Source organism: Hippoglossus hippoglossus, chromosome 16 (genome assembly GCF_009819705.1).
Source record: "Hippoglossus hippoglossus isolate fHipHip1 chromosome 16, fHipHip1.pri, whole genome shotgun sequence".
NCBI lineage: Eukaryota > Metazoa > Chordata > Actinopteri > Pleuronectiformes > Pleuronectidae > Hippoglossus > Hippoglossus hippoglossus.
In genome coordinates this window covers 11,545,533-11,564,810 of record NC_047166.1, presented here as the reverse complement: position 1 = coordinate 11,564,810, position 19,278 = coordinate 11,545,533, and the positions used below count along the sequence as shown (strand labels likewise).

Genomic DNA, 19,278 nt, shown 5'->3' with positions numbered 1-19,278 from the left:
AGATGGTGCCGACCAAGAGGCCGAATTAGAGGCTTCAAAATGGCAGTTCACAAACCAATGGGTGACGTCAGGACAGGTTTTAAACTTCCTGGGACATTAAAGGATATCGACACTCATGTAAACAAGCTCATGGCCGTACATTGACTGTATGTGAATTAATGAGGTGATTTATTTTGTAAACACGAAAGACACAGCATTCTCAGCTGTGATGCACCTGAAGTGATGTTCTTCAGTCTCACTCTGCTGAGCATAAATACTCTGAAGTGGTTGGTCGGTGCTTTTCAAAGAGAAGTGGAGGACATGCATCTCAATAAGCGATCAATTCATCTAAATCTCCAATCACTCCTATCACACGCTGAAGAAGGTGGCCGCCGCCAGAAAGCGCTGCTTTTCCTATGGGACGACCGTAAATCTACATCCATCCCTTCTCTTTCCAGACAAGTAAACCACGAGAGGACAAAAAGAGACGAAACCCTGTCATGTCTCATCCGTCATCAGTAGTCAGACTGTTCCTGACATAAACAAAGCTTTCCAGTTCCCCTGCTTGGACTGAGTCACACACTGATTCGCCGTCTTTGTTCTCGCACACACACACACACAAACATGTCACATAATGTTCCATGCATCACTTTGACACCTATACATACAGACACTCACTCTGTCTCCATACCTTCTCTTATCTAATTGTTGCTTTCACACCTCCCCCACTTTCTCTCTCTCTCTCCTCTCCTCTAAGTCCTCATCCTGCTCCTCCTCTTTGAGTGTTGTCCTCCTCGGTAACAGGTTGATCCATGGCTCTCCTCCTGACATCCGTTATTCCGGATCTCTCCGAGGAGCGCTGACGGCCCGTGAGTGATGATGATCCTCCACACAGGAAACCAGGAGACACAAGCCTGTCTCATTCTGCAAAGATGGATGAAGCGTAGGGCCCAGAGACGCGTTATAAAGAGACAGACTCCCCCCCGCCGTACATTTGAAAACAACATTCAGTCAGGTGCGTGTGTATTTACACATGTGTTAAACTAATACACAAAGCCTATTCTGAAGAGCACTTTAAAGGAGACAAATGACTGGTATTTAGCATTGGAGTTGGATTTACAAGCGTACACTTCACATATAGATATAAATCCATATCCTGATTTTTTTTTTGCATTTGTGTTTATATTGCTTGTCAAGATTTGACAATGAACCACACTATGAACATTTCTGTATGTCTGATGGTGTCCAACAGCAGGAATCAGTTTGCTTTAAGGTCATATTTTCCTTTAATGCATTAAGATCTTTCTTGTTCTGTCAATTCGTCCACAATGGAAATAACTCCAGCGTTACCATAGTAATCAGATTACTATGGTAACGCTCTTCCTCAGTCTGTGATTTTTGTGCAGAGCTCAGGCAGCCAGTGGAGATTTTAATCCAGCAGCCTGAAGGAGGTTTAATCACGTTGAGGGAAGTGATTACCCCCATTAAGACCATGTTGCCTGTCTTGATTTATTTTCCACTTTTAGCAGGAACAAGTGTCGGATGAAAAGAACATCTGATCACTTGTTAGACGCGTGTCGTCGATGTCGGGGCTCAGCAGAGTGAGATGAAAAGCTCTGGTCGGGTTCAAGATTTCGTGTTTCGAGTTTATTTTTGATTTATCACCATAGTCTTCATATTTATTTACTTTTTTTTTTTTTTTGCTTTGCTGGTTTATGATTAGGTTTGTAGAAATATGAGGTGTTTCAGTGTGAAGACTTGCGTGTCACAAGTGTGAGTTATGTTGTTTTAAAGCCGGCACACAAACGCTTTCTGTCTTCATCTTCCAGTTCAATTTCACTTATCACTCTTCATTCATATCCACATTTATAATAAGAAACAGACCAAATCCTTCCTTCCTGATCTAAGACACATCACTTTCTAGTGTTTTCTTAATAATAAAGGAAAGAGATTTATAGAAGCACCAACAACACTCTCAGTTAATCTTTACAAATAATTTAAAGATTAATTTATTCTTCATCATTAAAACTAAAAAAATCTGTATTGACTAAAAATTATGATGTTAGGTGCTTGTGAGAGATAGATTGATAAAAGTGTAAAGTTTGACAAGTTCATTTTAAAAGCTGCTATTTGGAGCTGATTGTGAAAATGTATTTATGTGCGATGACGTCAGCGACTTGTGGACCAAAATTAGTTTTGTTCCAACTTGAGATGGTGTTCACAGGAATTTTCCCAGTGGAACAAATTGTTCCTATTAGTTTGACACCGGATGAATGCATCATAAGACAAGGTATTGATGTTCAGATAGATAGATAGATAGATAGATAGATAGATTGATCGACAGACAATTGAATAGATACAAAATAAATACTTGATGTCCGTTCATCTTCACCTAGAATCACTTGCACACTTGATCTATTGAACATGTCTCTCGTAATTTAGAATATAGCACATTATGTATTATTCCACAATGGTTACACCACAACCCTAGTTCCATGAGAGGTACTGAGCCCACACCCCCAATAAGTTGGTGCATGTTCCCACACTTACGATTATAGGGTCTGTGGTACAATATCATACAGAATTTGTTTGCTCCACAATATCTAGAAGAATTTCAGCCTTTAAAACAATCTAATCAGTTAAAAAAAACATATATATGTTTATATATATAGATATATATATATATCCATCATTTGTGTGTAACAGTGGTCTTTTAATTAATAATAAATCAATAATTTCATATTTTAGTGAAGATCGCTACTACATATCATGAATGAGTTGTGCTTCTGATGTTGTGTCCCCGAGTATATTTGGTATTTGGATCTATGTTTTGCGTGTGTGCTCCAACATTGGTGTGTGTTCATACTGTACATTTGTGTGCATGTGTGTGTGTGTGTGTGTGTGTGTGTGTCACAGCAGAATGTAAACACATCCTTAGACTTCCTGTCTCGAGCCCAAACTGAGGGAAGATTTAGAGAGAGAGAGAGGGAGGGAGGGGAATCAGAAGGACAGTCATTGAAAGGAGAGTGAGACCGAAAATGATGCTTAAGGGGGGAGAAAGAGAAGGAGAGCAGAAGGAGGAGGAGAAAGACACACTGAAAGGAGTGAGACCTGCAACGATAGAAGAAGATACATCTGAGGAAGTTTGAGAAATCAAACGAGAAAACAGAACGCTGAGTGAGACAAAGTGACAGAAATGACAGGGAGAGCTCTGGATGCACAGATCTGAAGAAGAAGAAGAAGAGGAAGAGTTGATTGCTACATCAAACTGATATGACTGAAAGAGGAGACATGACTGACACCCTAACGAGGGAGAAGAAAGTCAGACAGGGGAGCCACTGATGTACCTGGATGTTCGGAGGTGATGCCAGGGTGCAAAGGTCACTGAGGTTTGAAGCGTCCACTTGGAGAAGATGCAGCGTCACCTGGCCCGGACACTGAAAGAGGATTTTTAGACTGGGACGGATGATACAGACACCGCAACTACATCCAAGTCCACAGTTAATCTACTGGTTTGACTATTTTTCTCCAGAGGTAAGTTGTCTTCCACACTGGATGAATGGTGGCGGCAAAGTGTTTTTAAATAGAAAGTAAAAGAAATCAGGTCTCATATTCATGTTTCATCCCGGAAACCAGACTAATCACAAGGTTAAATAAAAAAAATATAATGTCAAAATTCAATTAAACAAAGGCCTGGCTCAGTGTACAAAACATTATAGGTGTACATGAGTGTGCAAAAGTATCCTTTAATTAGATTTTCCAAAAATGGATTTCTTTCTATAAGTGAATGTTAAGGAAAGTTACCCGGCTGCGCTCCAGACCGTGCTTGTGATATATATTTCACACCAGAGCACAAGGAACGGCTCCTCTCAACTGTAAATGCAAGTACAACTATCCCTAATTTTAGAGTTGCAGCAACAGCTACATTTTTCCATCTGCCTCCAGGGGTTCTGTGAAAAGCTATAATTTGATGCAGGACAGCGTGAGATCTATGAACCAGCGTCCCATCCTGTCTCTCTCCCTTTATACATATCTCCGTCTTTCGCACAATCCAAGGCGCACACACACACACACACAAGCACACAAACGGGGCTCCCACGCTGCTGGAATTTATTTGGACAGTGTTATTTGTGATCTGCCTGCGGGCCCTCTGCTCTCCTTTCAGTCTCCCTTTATAACCATTACACCACCACTGTCTTTGATGCTGGAGGAGCAACAATAGGGAAGAAGCAGTGATGCATTAGATTATCAAACAACTGAGGTTATATAAAACCTGTTTTCTCCTGATCTGCTTTTTTAATTAGGGCCTCTGCTCAGAGTTTGTTCAAGGATTTACAGCGAATTGAAAGATGTTCCTTTTAAAAGCTTGAATTATTGTGTTTTGTCGGTGGATATGTGACAAAGGATCAGTTACCAAGAGACAAGTCAGGTTCAATGGTTCATAGATAAAAAAATCACCAAGCCTATATTTGCCTGTATTTTGGTTTCATCATATTAACTAAAAGAGATTTTTCAGGCCATCGCTTCAGCAAAATTATCAACTTTTTCAAAAAGTTATGGAAGAATGATTCCCCACTCTCCCTCTTTATGCTACTTCATGAATGAAGGTTTTGCTCAAGCCCAGTATTGCTTTAAATTAAATGCACACCTCAGACTGTTGATAAAGATAGACAACATGACTGCTCCCCAAAAGTAAAGCCAAAGCCTCTTGATTGCCTCCTGGTGGCTGGCTGCAGTATGAGCCATAAATCCCATCAAATACATTTTCCTCAAATATGTTTTTTGTAATTTCATGATATAAGTGTTCATTTATTCTGATAGGTTTGGTTTTATTTAGTTATGTGCTGCTATACGAGACCTTGCTGCCACTGCTCCGTCTCCTGATCTCTACGGCGCCAACTCCAGTTCTAAATGCTCAAGATGGCAGCGTTTGTATATGCAGGCTTCATTTCTGAATATTGGGAGGAAGTGGCGACATCCATCTTTACAGTCTATGGCTTACACATATTAGCTTAGCGTGTTAGCATGTTAACACAGACAGCAGAGGCAAATAACTATTTAGTTTTGCAGGTCATAAACCAAAGTGCTGAATAAAAACAATGGACCTCATGGTGGAGCCGGGGGGAAAGGTAAGTGACCACCAAGTTATTACAATTTGATCTGAAGTCGAGGGGGCATGACTGTACAGACCTTTATGATTATCCATCTAATAATTATGGATATATGTCATAACCACAGACGTCAGCCTCATGGTGGCACAAGAGTAAAGGTCAGGGGATCACCAGAGATGTTATGATAAAACTTAGGGCTAAAAAGAACAGAGTCTGTAGCTTTGTCTATTTAGGTCAGCGTATAAAATACATCAATGAAAAGAAGTGAAATCCATTACTTGTCCTTGTCATTTGTTTCTGAGCACATGAAATAAGTGGTTTAATACACAATTCCCTCGGAGCAGCGCTCATAACACTCGTTAGCGTCGTTAATGATGATGAACTGGCTCCAGTACACTGAATAATATCAGGGGATATTACTGTGAAAACAGCCATTTATTTTCTTCAGTGGTCTTAATGTTGTGTGGCCAGACTGGTCGTGGTAATGCAGATGAATCACATTATTCACGCCTCAGCCTCAGCTGAGCAAGTGATTCTCATTAGCCTGAATAGACGACATTTTTCATCAGCCGCATGATTATTTTGCTGCGAGAGATTAGTTGTGAATCATGAGTATAAACACAACACAATATGCTCGGCTTCTCCTCAGACCTTTTCAGTCTGGGACTCACGAGCAATTAAACTACAGTCCAGCACAATGTTCCTCCTTACACTCACCTGAACACTTTTTTATATTCACTCCAAGTGTTTTTTTTTTGCATCTCCTCAGTGTTTTCAAATGATTCTGTTCCTTATGTGAGTCTTCAGATCAACTCATTTTAAATTTAACCAATGAAGTAAAACCAAGGATCTATATCTATAAACCTATAAACCAAACAGGTACCAACAGGTAGAATCAGAAGGAAAACATATTTATAGATATAATATAATATATAATATAGCACATTTTAAAGTACAATAAGAGAACACATAATGTGAAAAATACCACCCAAAAAAACATAGACTCGCATTAAAATAAAAATAATAATAATGTTTTTGTATGCAATTTAAATTCCAATGTATTTGTATAAAGTATTTCTATTTGTATTTTCTATTTTGAAATTCTAATGTATTAATTCTTCATGCATCCTAAAGGCTCTGTCCTAATATGACCTCTGACCTCTGTATGATCTGTGTCAGCTGATGAGGAAACACCTCAAGGGACAAGATACATTTCATATGAGCTAAATGTATAATATCTTTTCTCTGACCACATTCCCATGAGTCACATGCAGTAACTGACTGCCCCCTGCTGTCTATAAGTAGAGGAATCCGATTCATATTTGCACCTACCTCCCCACATCTGAAAACACCATACGGATCAGGTCAGATACTCAAGTGTCGAAATGTGTGATGTCTCATAACAGCAGGATTCTGATTGTGCTCTGTACGGCATAATCACCAAACTGTTAAAACACGACACGTGAAGAAAAGTTGTGAAGTGAAGCGACATGTGAAACGACAAAATTGCGAAACATCCCGAAAATACCAGTTCCACTTTGTTTATATCCAATTACCAGAAGAATTCACCATCTCTCGCGGAGGTAAATAAACACATCTCAGGCTATCGCTGAGATCAGGATGGAGTCACACAGACACTGTAGGCATGACTAAACAATTAGATAATAATTAAACAGTGTAAATAAATCAGACACTGGAAAAACAAGGCTCTGTCAGTGTGGCCGTGCCAACAGCAACAGCCACAGTGTGGTCAGAGACTGGAGCGGGAGAGAGGACGACAGGGCAGGACAGTGGATGGTTATGAACGTTGGTGGATCAGCAAACAAATAAGAGAAAGAAAGACTCATACGAATGACACATTAGATTTTAAGCAAATTGACAGTAAAAAGATTATATGTAGCTGAAATTATATATATATGGTTTACATTACATCCACAGCTGATTGCAGTAGGTGCAGGAGCATATGTGGCAATGTGAAGAACTGTGTGTGACGTGTCTCCCTAATGCTAGCTGGCATAGCCTCCAACTCCTGCAATAAAATGCAAACTTCATATTGTATATAACAGCCATCCATCCATTATCTATACCACTTATCCTTTGAGGGTCGAAGGGGGAGCTGGAGGATATTGGATGAAAGACGGTATAGAGACCATGCAGGGAGATGCATGGGGGATAATGCAAACTCCACACAGAAAGACCTGGGCCGAACCTCCTTCCTGTGAGGCTCCAGTGTTAACCCCCACACCACCGTGCCACCGTTAGCAAACAACATGGTAAAGTACATTTTTAATGTATTAAAGCCACTGTTTCATTTTGTCTGACAGTTTATGCACCAGCTCCATCATCATCATCTCTGTTGTCACCTACGTGCATCATCATCAGCATCAGCATCATCAGCATCATCTGCATCATCCCCATTATGATGGACTTCAACAGCACTGAGTCCTGGATGTTCGTCAACACTTCATTCCCCCTCCTGCCTGTCATAGCCAGTCCCACTAACAGGAGTGGCATGGAAGCATATCTTCAGAGACTGGCTCATTTAGACGAGGGTCTCTACAACGACTTCTACGGCTTCTGGATCGCACTCATGGTCATAAACTCTCTCATATTCCTGGTAGGAAAGGTTATATATATTAAGTCTCTTTGGTTTTATACATACTCATCCACATAGCAAACTTGTTTTGGCCCACATCTGGACCACAAACAACGTGGAATGATTGCAATAGGGAGTTCAACTCCTGTTTGCCAGATCTGGGCCACAAGTAAGCCATAGCCATACTGCATGTCAACCAAAGGTGCCAAAGGTGGCCCGAATTAGTTTTTGACCATTTACCACATGGGCCACTTTAGGGTCACATCCAGTTTACATCTTGCAAAGAGCACCGCATTTTTGCCAAAAAAAGCCCCACATTTGTTTTGGGATATTTGGGCCACAGTTGATGTTGCTATTGCTAATGTTTGGGCCACAAGAAGGACAGATGTGCTGCATCAGTGGCCCACATCTGTCTCTCCTGTTCCTCTCGTCCTCTCGTCTCCAGGTAGGCATGGTGCTCAACGTGGTGGCACTGTATGTGTTCTGCTTCCGCACCAAGCAGAGGACCACCTCCGTGATCTACACCATCAACCTGGCGGTGACGGACCTCCTGGTGAATCTCTCCCTGCCCACTCGCATCCTGCTCTACTACAGCGGAGGAGCCTGTCTCACCTGCTCCTACCTGCACATCTTCAGCTACTTTGTCAACATGTACTGCAGCATCTTGTTTCTCACCTGCATATGTGTCGACCGCTACCTTGCCATCGTGCAGGTGGGTTATGTGTGTATGTTGTGTTTTCGGACACCTTTATCGTCTCTTTCCAGGAAATCCAAAAGTACTTAATTTCTTGTGACCTTGCAGGTTGAAGCCTCCCGTCGGTGGAGGAACTCCAGCGTGGCCAAATGTGTGTGTGTCTCTGTCTGGCTCTTTGCCATCGTGGTCACCTACTCCTTCCTCTCCACCGCTTTCCAGCACACGGGCTGCTGCCTGTCCAAGCTCCTCTTTCTCACCATCACTGAGTTCTTCCTACCCCTCGTCATCATCGTGGTCTTCACCGTGAGGATCATGTGGGCCCTTGCCGACCGTCGTCTGATGCAGCAGAGCAGGTACACACGCTGTTAGGGAAAGAAATGAAAAAAGAATACCAGAATTTATATTGTCCTGTATTTGATTATATTAGCTGCTTTTGATTTAATAAAATATGGCAGACTAATCAAAGTACTCGGGGGAACTTTAAGCTGACGGGATGTCGTGGTGGTGGTTTTAACTGTATTTTGTCAGGGAGAGGAGGAAGAGGGCCGTCCAGCTGCTGACCACAGTGCTGATCATCTTCACCGTGTGCTTCACACCCTTCCACATTAGACAGGTGGGTGAGCAACAGGTATCACACATTGTTACTTCTGCCCAGGAGGATGTTTTCGTCTGCCTTCGTTTATCAGTTCGTAGGATTGCGCAAAAACTACTTGACTGATTTCCATTGAAACTTGGTAGAAAGATGTCATATATGTCAGGGAGGAGAAAAAACATTATCTTTGATTTCCCAGGGAGTAATTCATGGATCTTGATCGAACTAAATCAGGCATCTTTGGGGACTGATATTCATGAGTGTGTGCAATTTGGTGCAGATCCAAGTAATACCCTGGATCAAGTGAATTTTAATGTGGTTTCATAAGCTGGGCCTTAGTGGAGGTATATGTGCTGTCTGAGGCATCATCACTTTTTCTTATGAAATGAACATTATTGTCAAATGTAATTTTGTGTGTGTTGTAGGTGGTGGTGTACTTCAACCCCGACATGCCTCATCATGTCATCGTCTATCACTTGACCGTCACTCTCAGTAGTTTGAATAGCTGCATGGATCCTGTCGTCTACTGCTTCGTTACAAATAACTTCCAGGTAAGACTGTCGCTCATTCTCATCCTTCCTCTCTTCCACCTGATCCATCCATCCTTGCCTGTATCCCTCCATCACGCACCTATTCCTATATTTACTTAATCGATTCACTGAATGATGATCACGGCCCTTTTCTCCAACCAGTCCACGATGAGACATCTGTTCCGTCGTGCAGAGCCTGAGCAGACCAGCGGCGACATCATCAGCATGCAGCGCAGCTCCAAGGCCTCGGGAGCGACGGCCATCGCCATCGCTAATAACATGATCATGATGACCAAGATCCCTGCTCCGCTACCTAGAGACACTGAGGGAAAGAAACACACAGTGTAAATCCCCTTTCGCGCGGGGTGAGGAAAGAACTGATGATAAGCGATGCCACAGTCGATGGCTGATAAGGCTGGACTCTGCCCGGACTGGCCAGTGATAACAGTATAATGGTAAAATGGTATTAAAGTGTGAGTGAGAGCTCAGGATTAGGAACGGCACTTACCTATCCCTAAAAGGGGAGATGGGGCCTATACTGCAACAGAGCTGGTTCTGCAACCTGTTTACTTTATCAACTACACAAAACATGTTATTGACAAGAGACAAATTTAGTCTGTAACTTATCATCGTGTCAGTAAAATCTCCCCATTACTTTCCAGTTGTGAGTCTCAAAAATAAAATAAAGCTGACTTATGTGTGTTGTTATTTGTACGAAGCAGTCATGTGACTGAACGGTCCATGCGTGACGTAAAATTCATCTACAGTTGTTTGTGTTGTATAGTAAAAACGTCACTTTAGGGGGGGATTTTCTGATTTCATTGTCTTTCGTGTACAGATACAAATAAATGCTGATGATATCTAAATATGTCTCCTTCAATGAAGACGAACATTACAATTCAGACAACTCGTTTCTTCATCCAACCCGAGAAATCAAAATTGATCAAGGAAATCCAGAAACTAGAGACAGCTCCCTTTCAAAGTAAAAGTTCAGGAGGCTCAAGGTCTCATTTGATCATCATGTCATAAAGTCGTCAAAGTGATTCTAATTATTATCATCATGTCATAAAGCTGATGTAACTCACAGTGAAAAACCAGTCGTCAAAGTGATTCTAATTATTATCATCATCGGTTCTATCTCCTCCATCTGTGTATAGTCAGTCAGTTAAAGCGGATGTAAGTTTATACTGAGTTCTCGGCAGAGGTAAAAAGTTTGGGCTGCATGAATATTTTTTGGGAAACTGTCACAATTCATATCATTCTTGTCTTCGTCCTCTTTTTTTAAAAGGAAAACTTCCACATCACAAACTGTCTCCTTCTCCTTTCTACTCCTAATGTAAAACAGAAATACTGGCAACTTCAAATTAGAGACATTTATTTTATACACAAAGAAAGAAACATTCAGAATTAAAGACACACGCAACATTTGCAAAACAGTGCTCACAGCATTCCCAGTTTCCCAGCATTCCCAATTTCCAGTTCATATTTGATATTTTAATACCTCACATAAGAGTGGAACCTGTATAATTATCGCATTGCAATAAATAAAATGAATAATAAATACACTTCTTTAACCGTAATGTGGCAAATATTCACATCGTTTTTCGTAAAGGTAAACGAACTGTAAGTTCTGTGCAATAACAACAAAATATTTCCTATTGTGCACGTGTGTTTGTCTATCTATAGTTATGAGGGACAATTTTGGTTCAATACCATCATTGTGAGGACATTTTGGCTGGTCCTCACAAATTCAATGGGCTGTTTGAGGGTTACGACTTGGTTTTAGAGTTAGGGTTAGAATTAGGTTTAGGTCGGGGTTAGGGTAAGGGTTTAGTTGCATGTGTGTGTGTGTGTGTTTGCAGATTAATGAATAGAAAGCAGGTAGTTCTGCAGAAGAGGTGGTAGAGGCAGTTTGTGAGTTTGATTCTGCCTCTGTTCCCCTAAAAGGTGACGAATGGACAGTCCACATAGAGGCATCAGGGCAGGAGGGTCACCTGAGAATGGAAGAAAAGGAAAAGTTTTACAGGATGAGTTTCATAAGAACCAAGTTGGACGAGTTGTTGCTGTAGTAATTGTTTTTATGATGACTGGACTCACGTGTGGCACCGTTCAGGTAGCGCAGTCGTATGCTGGCCCCCCCTCTCACGCTGCTCACCGCTGGGAACAGCTCAACCCCACGAGGAAGGTCTTTAAACGCCTCGCCGAGGAAGCTGCCATCAACAACGAATCCCAGGGTCCCGGCATCGGCGTCCAGGACCAGCAGGACCCGCTCAGGGATGGGGAGAGGGGCCTCCACCGGATCTTTTTTGTCTGAAGTGTGTGGCTTCAAATCAGAGGGACACCTCCTCATCTTCTCTGGGTAAAGTCCCACACTGTGTCCACCATGCCAGAGCTGATTGGTTTTGAGTTCCCAGCCCCAGGACTGTTCATCCCCACCCACCAGGACGTTGTACCCCACGGCCTGCAGAAGACAGTCCCGCCTGGAGACGCCCATGACGGCGTGACTCCCTCTGTGGTCCGGGTTCCACAGCACCTCCCAGACGTGAAGGCCGCCTGTCACCCCCACCTCCGCTCTCACCCCGTCGCTGCTCAGCTCCACAGGCCAACGCGTGACCTGCTGCTTGCAGGCGGAGAGCAGGAGGTGAGGAGAGCGGTGGACTGAGCTCCAGTGTGAGCGGCTGTCTCCCGGGGCGACTGGGGAAAAGGACAGGGTGATGGCGAGGCGAGACGAGATGGGGACGGAGAGGGGAGGGAAGGCTGAGGAAGAGGAGGGAGGGCTTTGAGCTGCTCTGCTGCACAGCAACGCAGACAGGGAGAGACCCATCGGTGCAAAGAGTCGACAGAGATGGAGGGTTACTGCTGAGTGTTGTCAGGGGAGAACTGGGGAGAAGACAACAAACAAAACATTCATTTATACACAGAAAAATACATGCATATCATCAATTCTATAAAAGATCTGTTGGTGAACTTAAATGAGTTTGATTTATTTATGGTAAAAAATACCCAGAAAAACTGAACCAAATTGTGCTTGATTGGTGCTAAAATAACTTAAAAACATAAAAATACAAAAGTCTGACATCTGCTAATTGATACATGTAATGTGTATAACATGTCATACATGTAGAGATAAAGTGCAGCAGAATAGTGGGAGGTGGGGTAGAGTCAAAATGACTGAAAACCAGTGGAAAACATAGTGTGGTGGTGTGGTAGAATCAAGTTGAATAGAGAAAAACATGTAAGACTCAAATAAGAGTGGTGCTAAATAACCAGTATGAAGAAGTAGAGTTGAAAGAATTACTTGATGAAAGAGTTCATTGACCATTTTAATTCACTTTTAACGTTTGAAAAAAAATGCACATTCATAAGAAACTATTTTCATAACCGATTATTGATTTAATTCATATTTAAAGCAGAGATACCAAATTACCACTTTAGCCTTTTCAATGTCAGTATGATGATGGACTGAAGTCGAAGGGAAGATGTTATATAGGCCAGTAAAACAGGTACTCATATCTTTTCCTTAAGAAAAAGTACTAATATCACTCTGTCAAAATTCTCCATGACAGGTTTTACGTTTAAAAAAAAATAAAAAAAATATCCACTGTTAAGGAAAAAACAAATCAATGCTCTTTTTTGATTACAAATGTTTTAACATCGAAGCAGTATTTTAATGTTGTCACCCAGGTGAAGCAAATTCAATGTATTTTATATACTTTTATATACACAGGTTTAAATCTACAGGTCTTTAAATCACAATAAATCTAATTTAAGCCAAATCAGTGTTTCCCTCTGAAAATATTGGGGAGTTATCCCTCTGCGTTAGAGAACCTCTATGGAGATGAGGTAAAGTAGAGAAATGTGTCAATAAGTCAGAATAGACATCAGGTCATTAGAAACAACAAAAGGTTCATAAATCTGTTTCCTCGTGTCTCACCTGCTGATCAGATGAATCCTTCCCTGTGGTGGTTTGAGCGGAGCTGACATCTTCTCTCTGTGAGCATCAGAGTTTATTAGACTCTTATCATCAGGCTCCTACGTCTTATCTCCGCTCGGTAACGCAACCAGTGTGTGCGGGGTGACGACCTCCGTGACGGGAACAGCGCACTCCATCACTCCAGACTGACGCCATCCAGAGCCGCGGAGACAAGGACGACAGGTTCCATGACGCGTTACAGTGTAAACAAACAAATGTCGGTTCCATCCAGAATCTGTCTCTATCTCATCTCGGTTTTTAACTCTCTGCTCGTTCCACTTTTTATCGCGTTCTGTAGTGAACATAAACAAAAATGGCGAAACACAAGAAGAGAATCAGACTCGGGCTTTTTATCAGTAAGAAGATGAAAACACAGTAGAATCCGAAGCGGCTCATTATTCCACGGAGCGCATGCGCCGGAGGAGAAGCCCTGCACCGTGGCTGACAGGCAACATTAAAGGGATAGTTCACCCAAAACTGACAATTCACTCCTCATCTAGTCACCACTGTGCCGATGGAGGGGTGGGTGAAGTGTTTGAGTCCACAAAACACTGCTGGAGTTTTAGGGGTAAACAGCGTTGCAGTCAAATCCAATACAATTGAAGTAAATGGTTTTTCAAATGTAAAAATAAAAATCAACAGAAAAGAAACATAAAATGCTCCTGTGGTGTCATCCAAGTGTCTGTAAGTCATACACGACTAGAAACGGTGTCATTTACAACATGTTTTTTGCCTAAATGTCATGTTGAGCAGATGTATTGGAAGGATGTGTACATCCCCTGATCTCTACTGCACAGACCCAAATGCGCAAGATGGCGGTGTTCGTATCCTGGATATTTTGACTTCATTTCTGAATAGTATAGGAGGAAGTGGAGCCACGTCATCCATCTTTATCAGCAACAATTGATTCGTGCATATAGTATTGAGAAACTAAATACCCAATAGCTTACTTGAAAAGTTCCCATTTGGAACCAGAAGGAAACATGAAACTTATTTCTGACAAGTTAAAACAAAGAAATGTTCTGTCAATCAGTTAATTTAATAATTTAATTTTGTTTCAACTCAAAAATGAATGTTTATTCAAACTTGAATTAAAGACAAAGGCTTTAGGTGTGCACAAAAGCTGATTTATGTATTTACTTGGTTGCTCCTGGTGGCCAAGAGGTTATAAACAATATGATCCCAGTTATGAAGCACTGACAGTAATTTTTCAACTGGCACCCTCCCATATCTGTAACATTAAAACCTATGAACCTCCACAGAACACATTGTATGAGCACAACTACGGTCGGTCCCTGTTAGGAAATGAATTAGCAAGGAAAGAAGTCTGTGTGACATTGAAGACAACCCATGCAACCCTCAAGATAAGATATTCCACCTTCCCTATTTATTTTGTTAATGCGTATTAAACAAGGCTAATGCATCCAATCTGTCTTATCTTGTTGAGGCCACAGTACTGCAGCACTCTCTTCTTGCCTGTAAGACAGTCCTAAGGGCCTCAAACCCCAATGATATAGTAGAAAGTGGGTCAAATCATGTTGTATTTTGCAGGGAGGTACAGATAATTTGATTATGGTCTGGCTTTTTATTCTTTTAAACTACTGAGTTGTATTAATTTCGCAGTCATACATGATGAATATTAGATTTATATTTGCAGAATAAACAGGAATATGAGTAATGAATCATTTAAGGATTTTAAAATCAACACATACAAACACACACTTTCTTTACTGGATTGAATCAGACTTCTTTTGACTTCTGGTGTCTGCTTTGTATTTTAAAACCTGCTGGACACGTTGACTGTTGAGGCAGATAAGTGACCTTATGCCATAAATGCTTCACACACTGTAAGGATTGTTTAATGTCAACACATACTTTAACTTGTTGGCACTGGCAGCTGACTTGGAATGCAACTATTCCCAGTCTGGGTTTACAAGATGCCAGCCATTCATAGCAACCAGAACCTTCATTTTTAAACTATAACATTTGTGAATCACTAGCAAATTTAAGTGAATGACAATAAATGGCCTTCCTCAGTTTAGCCATACCATTGTAAAAACAGATTCTCCCTTGAATCATTGTGATTTGTACAGTGCAAAAGAAAAACTTAATATTTTCCACTTCACCCAAATCCCACAGAAACACAATCATAAAAGCTTATTTTCTAATAAATTGATATCAAAACAAAAATACTCCCAAAGATTTACAACAAATCACTCACTGAGTAAAACTTTTTTACCCGAAGAACTGAGTGATTTATTCCACATGACCTTGTTTCCTCTGTGCCATTTTGGTTTGGATACAAATATTTCAGCTGACAGACGTAATCTTAACCCGTTGGCACCAACTCCCGACCTAGATTAAAAACAGAAAACAAAAAGAAAAACAGACTCAGATATTACTGACTTTAAATCACAATTATTTGGTAACTGGTAGACTTGTGCTAATAATCAGTGGCAAGTTTGACTTGAATATGATTAAAAAAGAATGAAAGAATTTTTTTGACTAAGACGCACTGATATGTATGATATGTTTGATACTCCCAAACAACTATTAGTTCTTAAACCAACCCACAATCACACTGGTGACAGATTTCAACATTTATCTCTACACAGTTTTTGTCTTTGCTGCTGATATTGAATATTCTTTATTTATTTCTTTTTAATTTAGTGCTGTCTCTCACCAGTAGTGTTCCTCTTGTAGTAAATCCCCCCAGCAAGTAAAACAACAAGACCCAGCAGCAGCCCTGCAGTCCCAACAGCGAACTTTTTCCTCTCGGACTCAGACATGGGGTCTGAAAACACATTTATCACAAACACACATTTACACTCATTTACACATGTACAAGCCTTATACATTAAATGTATTTGTTTTTGTTTATTCATAAGCTTGAAGACGTTTTGCTCTGGTGACATTAAAGTTAGTCCAATCCTCCCCTGCCTCTCTCTTACCCCAGTCATAAAGTTGTGGATCCTTAAAGCTGACGTGCTCCACCATACAGGTAATTTTCTCTCCCAGTCTGGGCGTATACTCCAGATAGGAGTGGATGTGGTACAGCCAGTTCCCGTTGGCCAGCTCGTCAGTGGACGTCACATCAGATGTTGCATTCTTTCCGTCCCTCAGCCATGTCACTCGGATTTGTTTGGGATAAAAGTTGTACACGTTGCAGACGAGGACTCTTGGATGTCTGCCGCTCTCTGCCTTAGCTGAACTCAGTCTGACATAGGGCTTGACTGGAGGAAACACCCACAGATCTTTAATCAATCGTCTTGTTATGCAGGGAAGAACATAGGGTAACACATTGGGATTCAGGGTTGACCTACAATTGTTGTGTTAGTTAGGACATAAAGTACATTGTTAAATAGTTACTGGTTAATGTCTTAGAGAAAATACATAATTTCCAAGTTAAATTATTAACTAATCCATAATCCATAATTTGTGCTAAATTGTGTTTGAAATACAATTCAACATTCAAATCATAATTTTTGATTTACATCAACATTTAACAGCTTTTGTAAAGTTTCAGATCAAATATATCGACCGTATTCCATACTGTGTCTTATTCTTCACACTAAATAGGTCACATAGGAGCAGGTTAACATCACGTTATCATTGTTTGGAGTTGTGACACTACTGCTGAGCAGGTAGTGGGTTTTTAGAGATAAAGCTAAAAACAGCTGCCAATGAAAACCTTAATAGTCAAATTGCGCGTTGGAAAGGCCACCAAATGAGCTCAAAAAAACTCCTTAAGGCTGAAAAACTCCTGAGGAAAACTGCCATTTCAGCTGATGTGGAAATACCAAGAATATTTCTGCTTTTATAGTTTCCCCTTTTTATGTGTGCACAATGAAAGTCAAAGCGCTGCATTTATTGTACGATTTACTCTGAAGCACAGATATTTCTAACATGCAGTGAGGTCAAGGAACAAAATAAATACTTTATTTTACAAAAAAGTACATATTTTGTGCCTCTAAAAGTGTCACTGCCATCTGTAGAATTGATTCTTGAAACACAAAGTTGCTATTCTCTAATTTCTTCTTGCATGTAATTATTTGTCCTACTCTAGGTACTTGGTACGTATTTTATTGATACCACATACACAATACATAGGTTGTAATTTGCAGTATTTAATCTGAAGCATTACCAAAGTTTCAACTCTCAAATTACCTGGTGTTGAAAGGTCTTCCGATTTTGATATGTGGCTTCTGCATTTCTCAATATCCTTTTCCTTTTTTTTCAAAAAATATGGGTTGTTAAGGTAGTGTACAACTTCCTTCATGTATTCGATGTAGCTGGTATAGTTTCCCAAGGAGCTGTTGTACTGGACAATAAGCCTCTTATTAAAGTAGACTTGTTCCAGATACACAACTTCATGCTTGGATATAAGTTGGCAACGAATGAACCCATGCATGAAGAAAGCATCTGCAACATAAAGGCAGTAAGCATTAGATAAGGTGGAGAGTCACTTGAATCGAAAACCCGAAATTGCCAAATTAACCATAGATAAAAAAAATCAACAAATGAAAAAACATATACAGTTTGGTGAGGGTAAGCGTAATTTAGCCTATGTATTTGTCAATGTTATTACACATTTATTTATTCCTCACTAACATAAAATTAAAGAAATACATGAATGAATAAATGTAGAAATAAATAAATAAATATATGTAGAAATAAATAAATGAATGTAAGATAACAAATAATTACACAAATGCAGAAATACATAAATCTTTTTTGGGGATTATTTTACTCAAACTAATTTTACATGTTCATTTAATTATTTATTTATTTATTTTAAATTTTGGCAATTTCGGTCCTTCACAGGTGTCGTTCCTGACACATTCTTGCAGACAGTGTTTTGTAATTCAAAACAAAACAATAATAAGAATTATCTTTTAAAATTGTATTGCTGATTACAACAGTTTCATTCATTTTTAAGAAATCTGACAGTGGTGGAAATGAACAAATTGGCCAATAACAGGTATTCAGGTACTGAATTTAAGAATGATTCCCAGTTATAGTTGAACTTTACTTTAGTGCGTTCATGTGCTTTGAAGTCGGAATGTGAAAAAAACCTGGACGTTGCAAACAAAATGTGTTGAATATGAGTTTACAGCATTTACACATTGATACATTATTCCATTATGTACATGATAACGAAGAGCAAAAACAAGGATCAGGTGTAACAGGCATATAAAGAATTTAAAACATATGCACATTAATCGTAAAAACATCTGTATGGACTGAAAAGTCTGGAGTTGTGAGAGATGGACATGTTGTTGACAAGCGACAAAAGTGTAACATTGACTCGTTCACATTAAAAACGACTATTAACGGCCAATTGTTCAGTGTTGTTGTTTGGTTTATAAGTGAGGTCATCAACGACTCGTGGACCAAAATCTTCGCAGATTTTCGGAGTTGTTGTTCCGACTTGAGGTGGCGTCCACATGTGAAACCACGTAAACTCACAAATAATACTGGAATGAGCCGGTACGTGATTCGGTTCAGTCTATTATTAGTCCAGGTTGTTATTGTGTTAAATAATACTATTAGTACCTAAGTTCAAAAGCTTAATAACCTGCAGAAAACAGGAAGTTCAACTACCTGCTGGAGCCAATTCAGTATAATTAGGTCACTTTCAGGTCATTTCACTGAACACCTTTTAGCAGCTAAACCTTGATAGACTCAATGTTACTCACCTGCTATTGGAAACAACAGGAATACGCACAGAAGTGAAGAGAAGCTGCGAACATTCATGGTATCAAATCATAAAAGACGAAGGGGGTAAATTCCAGTCTCACAC

General features: G+C 40.3%; 3 protein-coding genes across 6 annotated transcripts; 1 reads left to right on the top strand and 2 right to left on the bottom strand.

Annotated features, from left to right (window-relative positions):
- Positions 1–2,847: 2,847 nt before the first annotated feature.
- Positions 2,848–13,931, bottom strand: LOC117776729 (SPRY domain-containing SOCS box protein 1). Of its 2 annotated transcripts, none has more exons than XM_034610945.1 (4): positions 13,437–13,931; positions 11,600–12,382; positions 11,343–11,496; positions 2,848–2,888 (listed from the first exon to the last, which is right to left on the bottom strand). In XM_034610945.1, exons 2-3 carry the CDS (start codon positions 12,324–12,326, stop codon positions 11,366–11,368), a joined length of 858 nt encoding a protein of 285 aa, XP_034466836.1. In that variant the 5' UTR covers positions 12,327–12,382; positions 13,437–13,931; the 3' UTR covers positions 2,848–2,888; positions 11,343–11,365. The 2 variants fall into 2 exon arrangements, with proteins under 2 accessions (XP_034466836.1, XP_034466835.1); XM_034610944.1 differs by having other exon boundaries at positions 2,852–2,882.
- gpr20 (G protein-coupled receptor 20) lies at positions 2,987–10,352 on the top strand. 3 transcript variants are annotated; one of them, XM_034610941.1, is made up of 7 exons: positions 2,987–3,513; positions 7,415–7,707; positions 8,132–8,398; positions 8,489–8,733; positions 8,909–8,993; positions 9,398–9,523; positions 9,665–10,352. In XM_034610941.1, the coding sequence occupies exons 2-7, from the start codon at positions 7,510–7,512 to the stop codon at positions 9,848–9,850; spliced, it is 1,107 nt and encodes a 368-aa protein (XP_034466832.1). In that variant the 5' UTR covers positions 2,987–3,513; positions 7,415–7,509; the 3' UTR covers positions 9,851–10,352. The 3 variants fall into 3 exon arrangements, with proteins under 3 accessions (XP_034466832.1, XP_034466833.1, XP_034466834.1); XM_034610942.1 differs by lacking the exon at positions 7,415–7,707; XM_034610943.1 differs by lacking the exons at positions 2,987–3,513; positions 7,415–7,707 and adding an exon at positions 7,096–7,363.
- A 1,114-nt stretch (positions 13,932–15,045) lies between the features above and the next one.
- On the bottom strand, positions 15,046–19,252 carry LOC117776731 (H-2 class II histocompatibility antigen, E-S beta chain-like). The gene is made up of 5 exons (XM_034610947.1): positions 19,175–19,252; positions 17,643–17,897; positions 16,427–16,708; positions 16,159–16,269; positions 15,046–15,830 (listed from the first exon to the last, which is right to left on the bottom strand). Exons 1-5 carry the CDS (start codon positions 19,230–19,232, stop codon positions 15,805–15,807), a joined length of 732 nt encoding a protein of 243 aa, XP_034466838.1. The 5' UTR covers positions 19,233–19,252; the 3' UTR covers positions 15,046–15,804.
- Between the last annotated feature and the right edge of the window lie 26 nt (positions 19,253–19,278).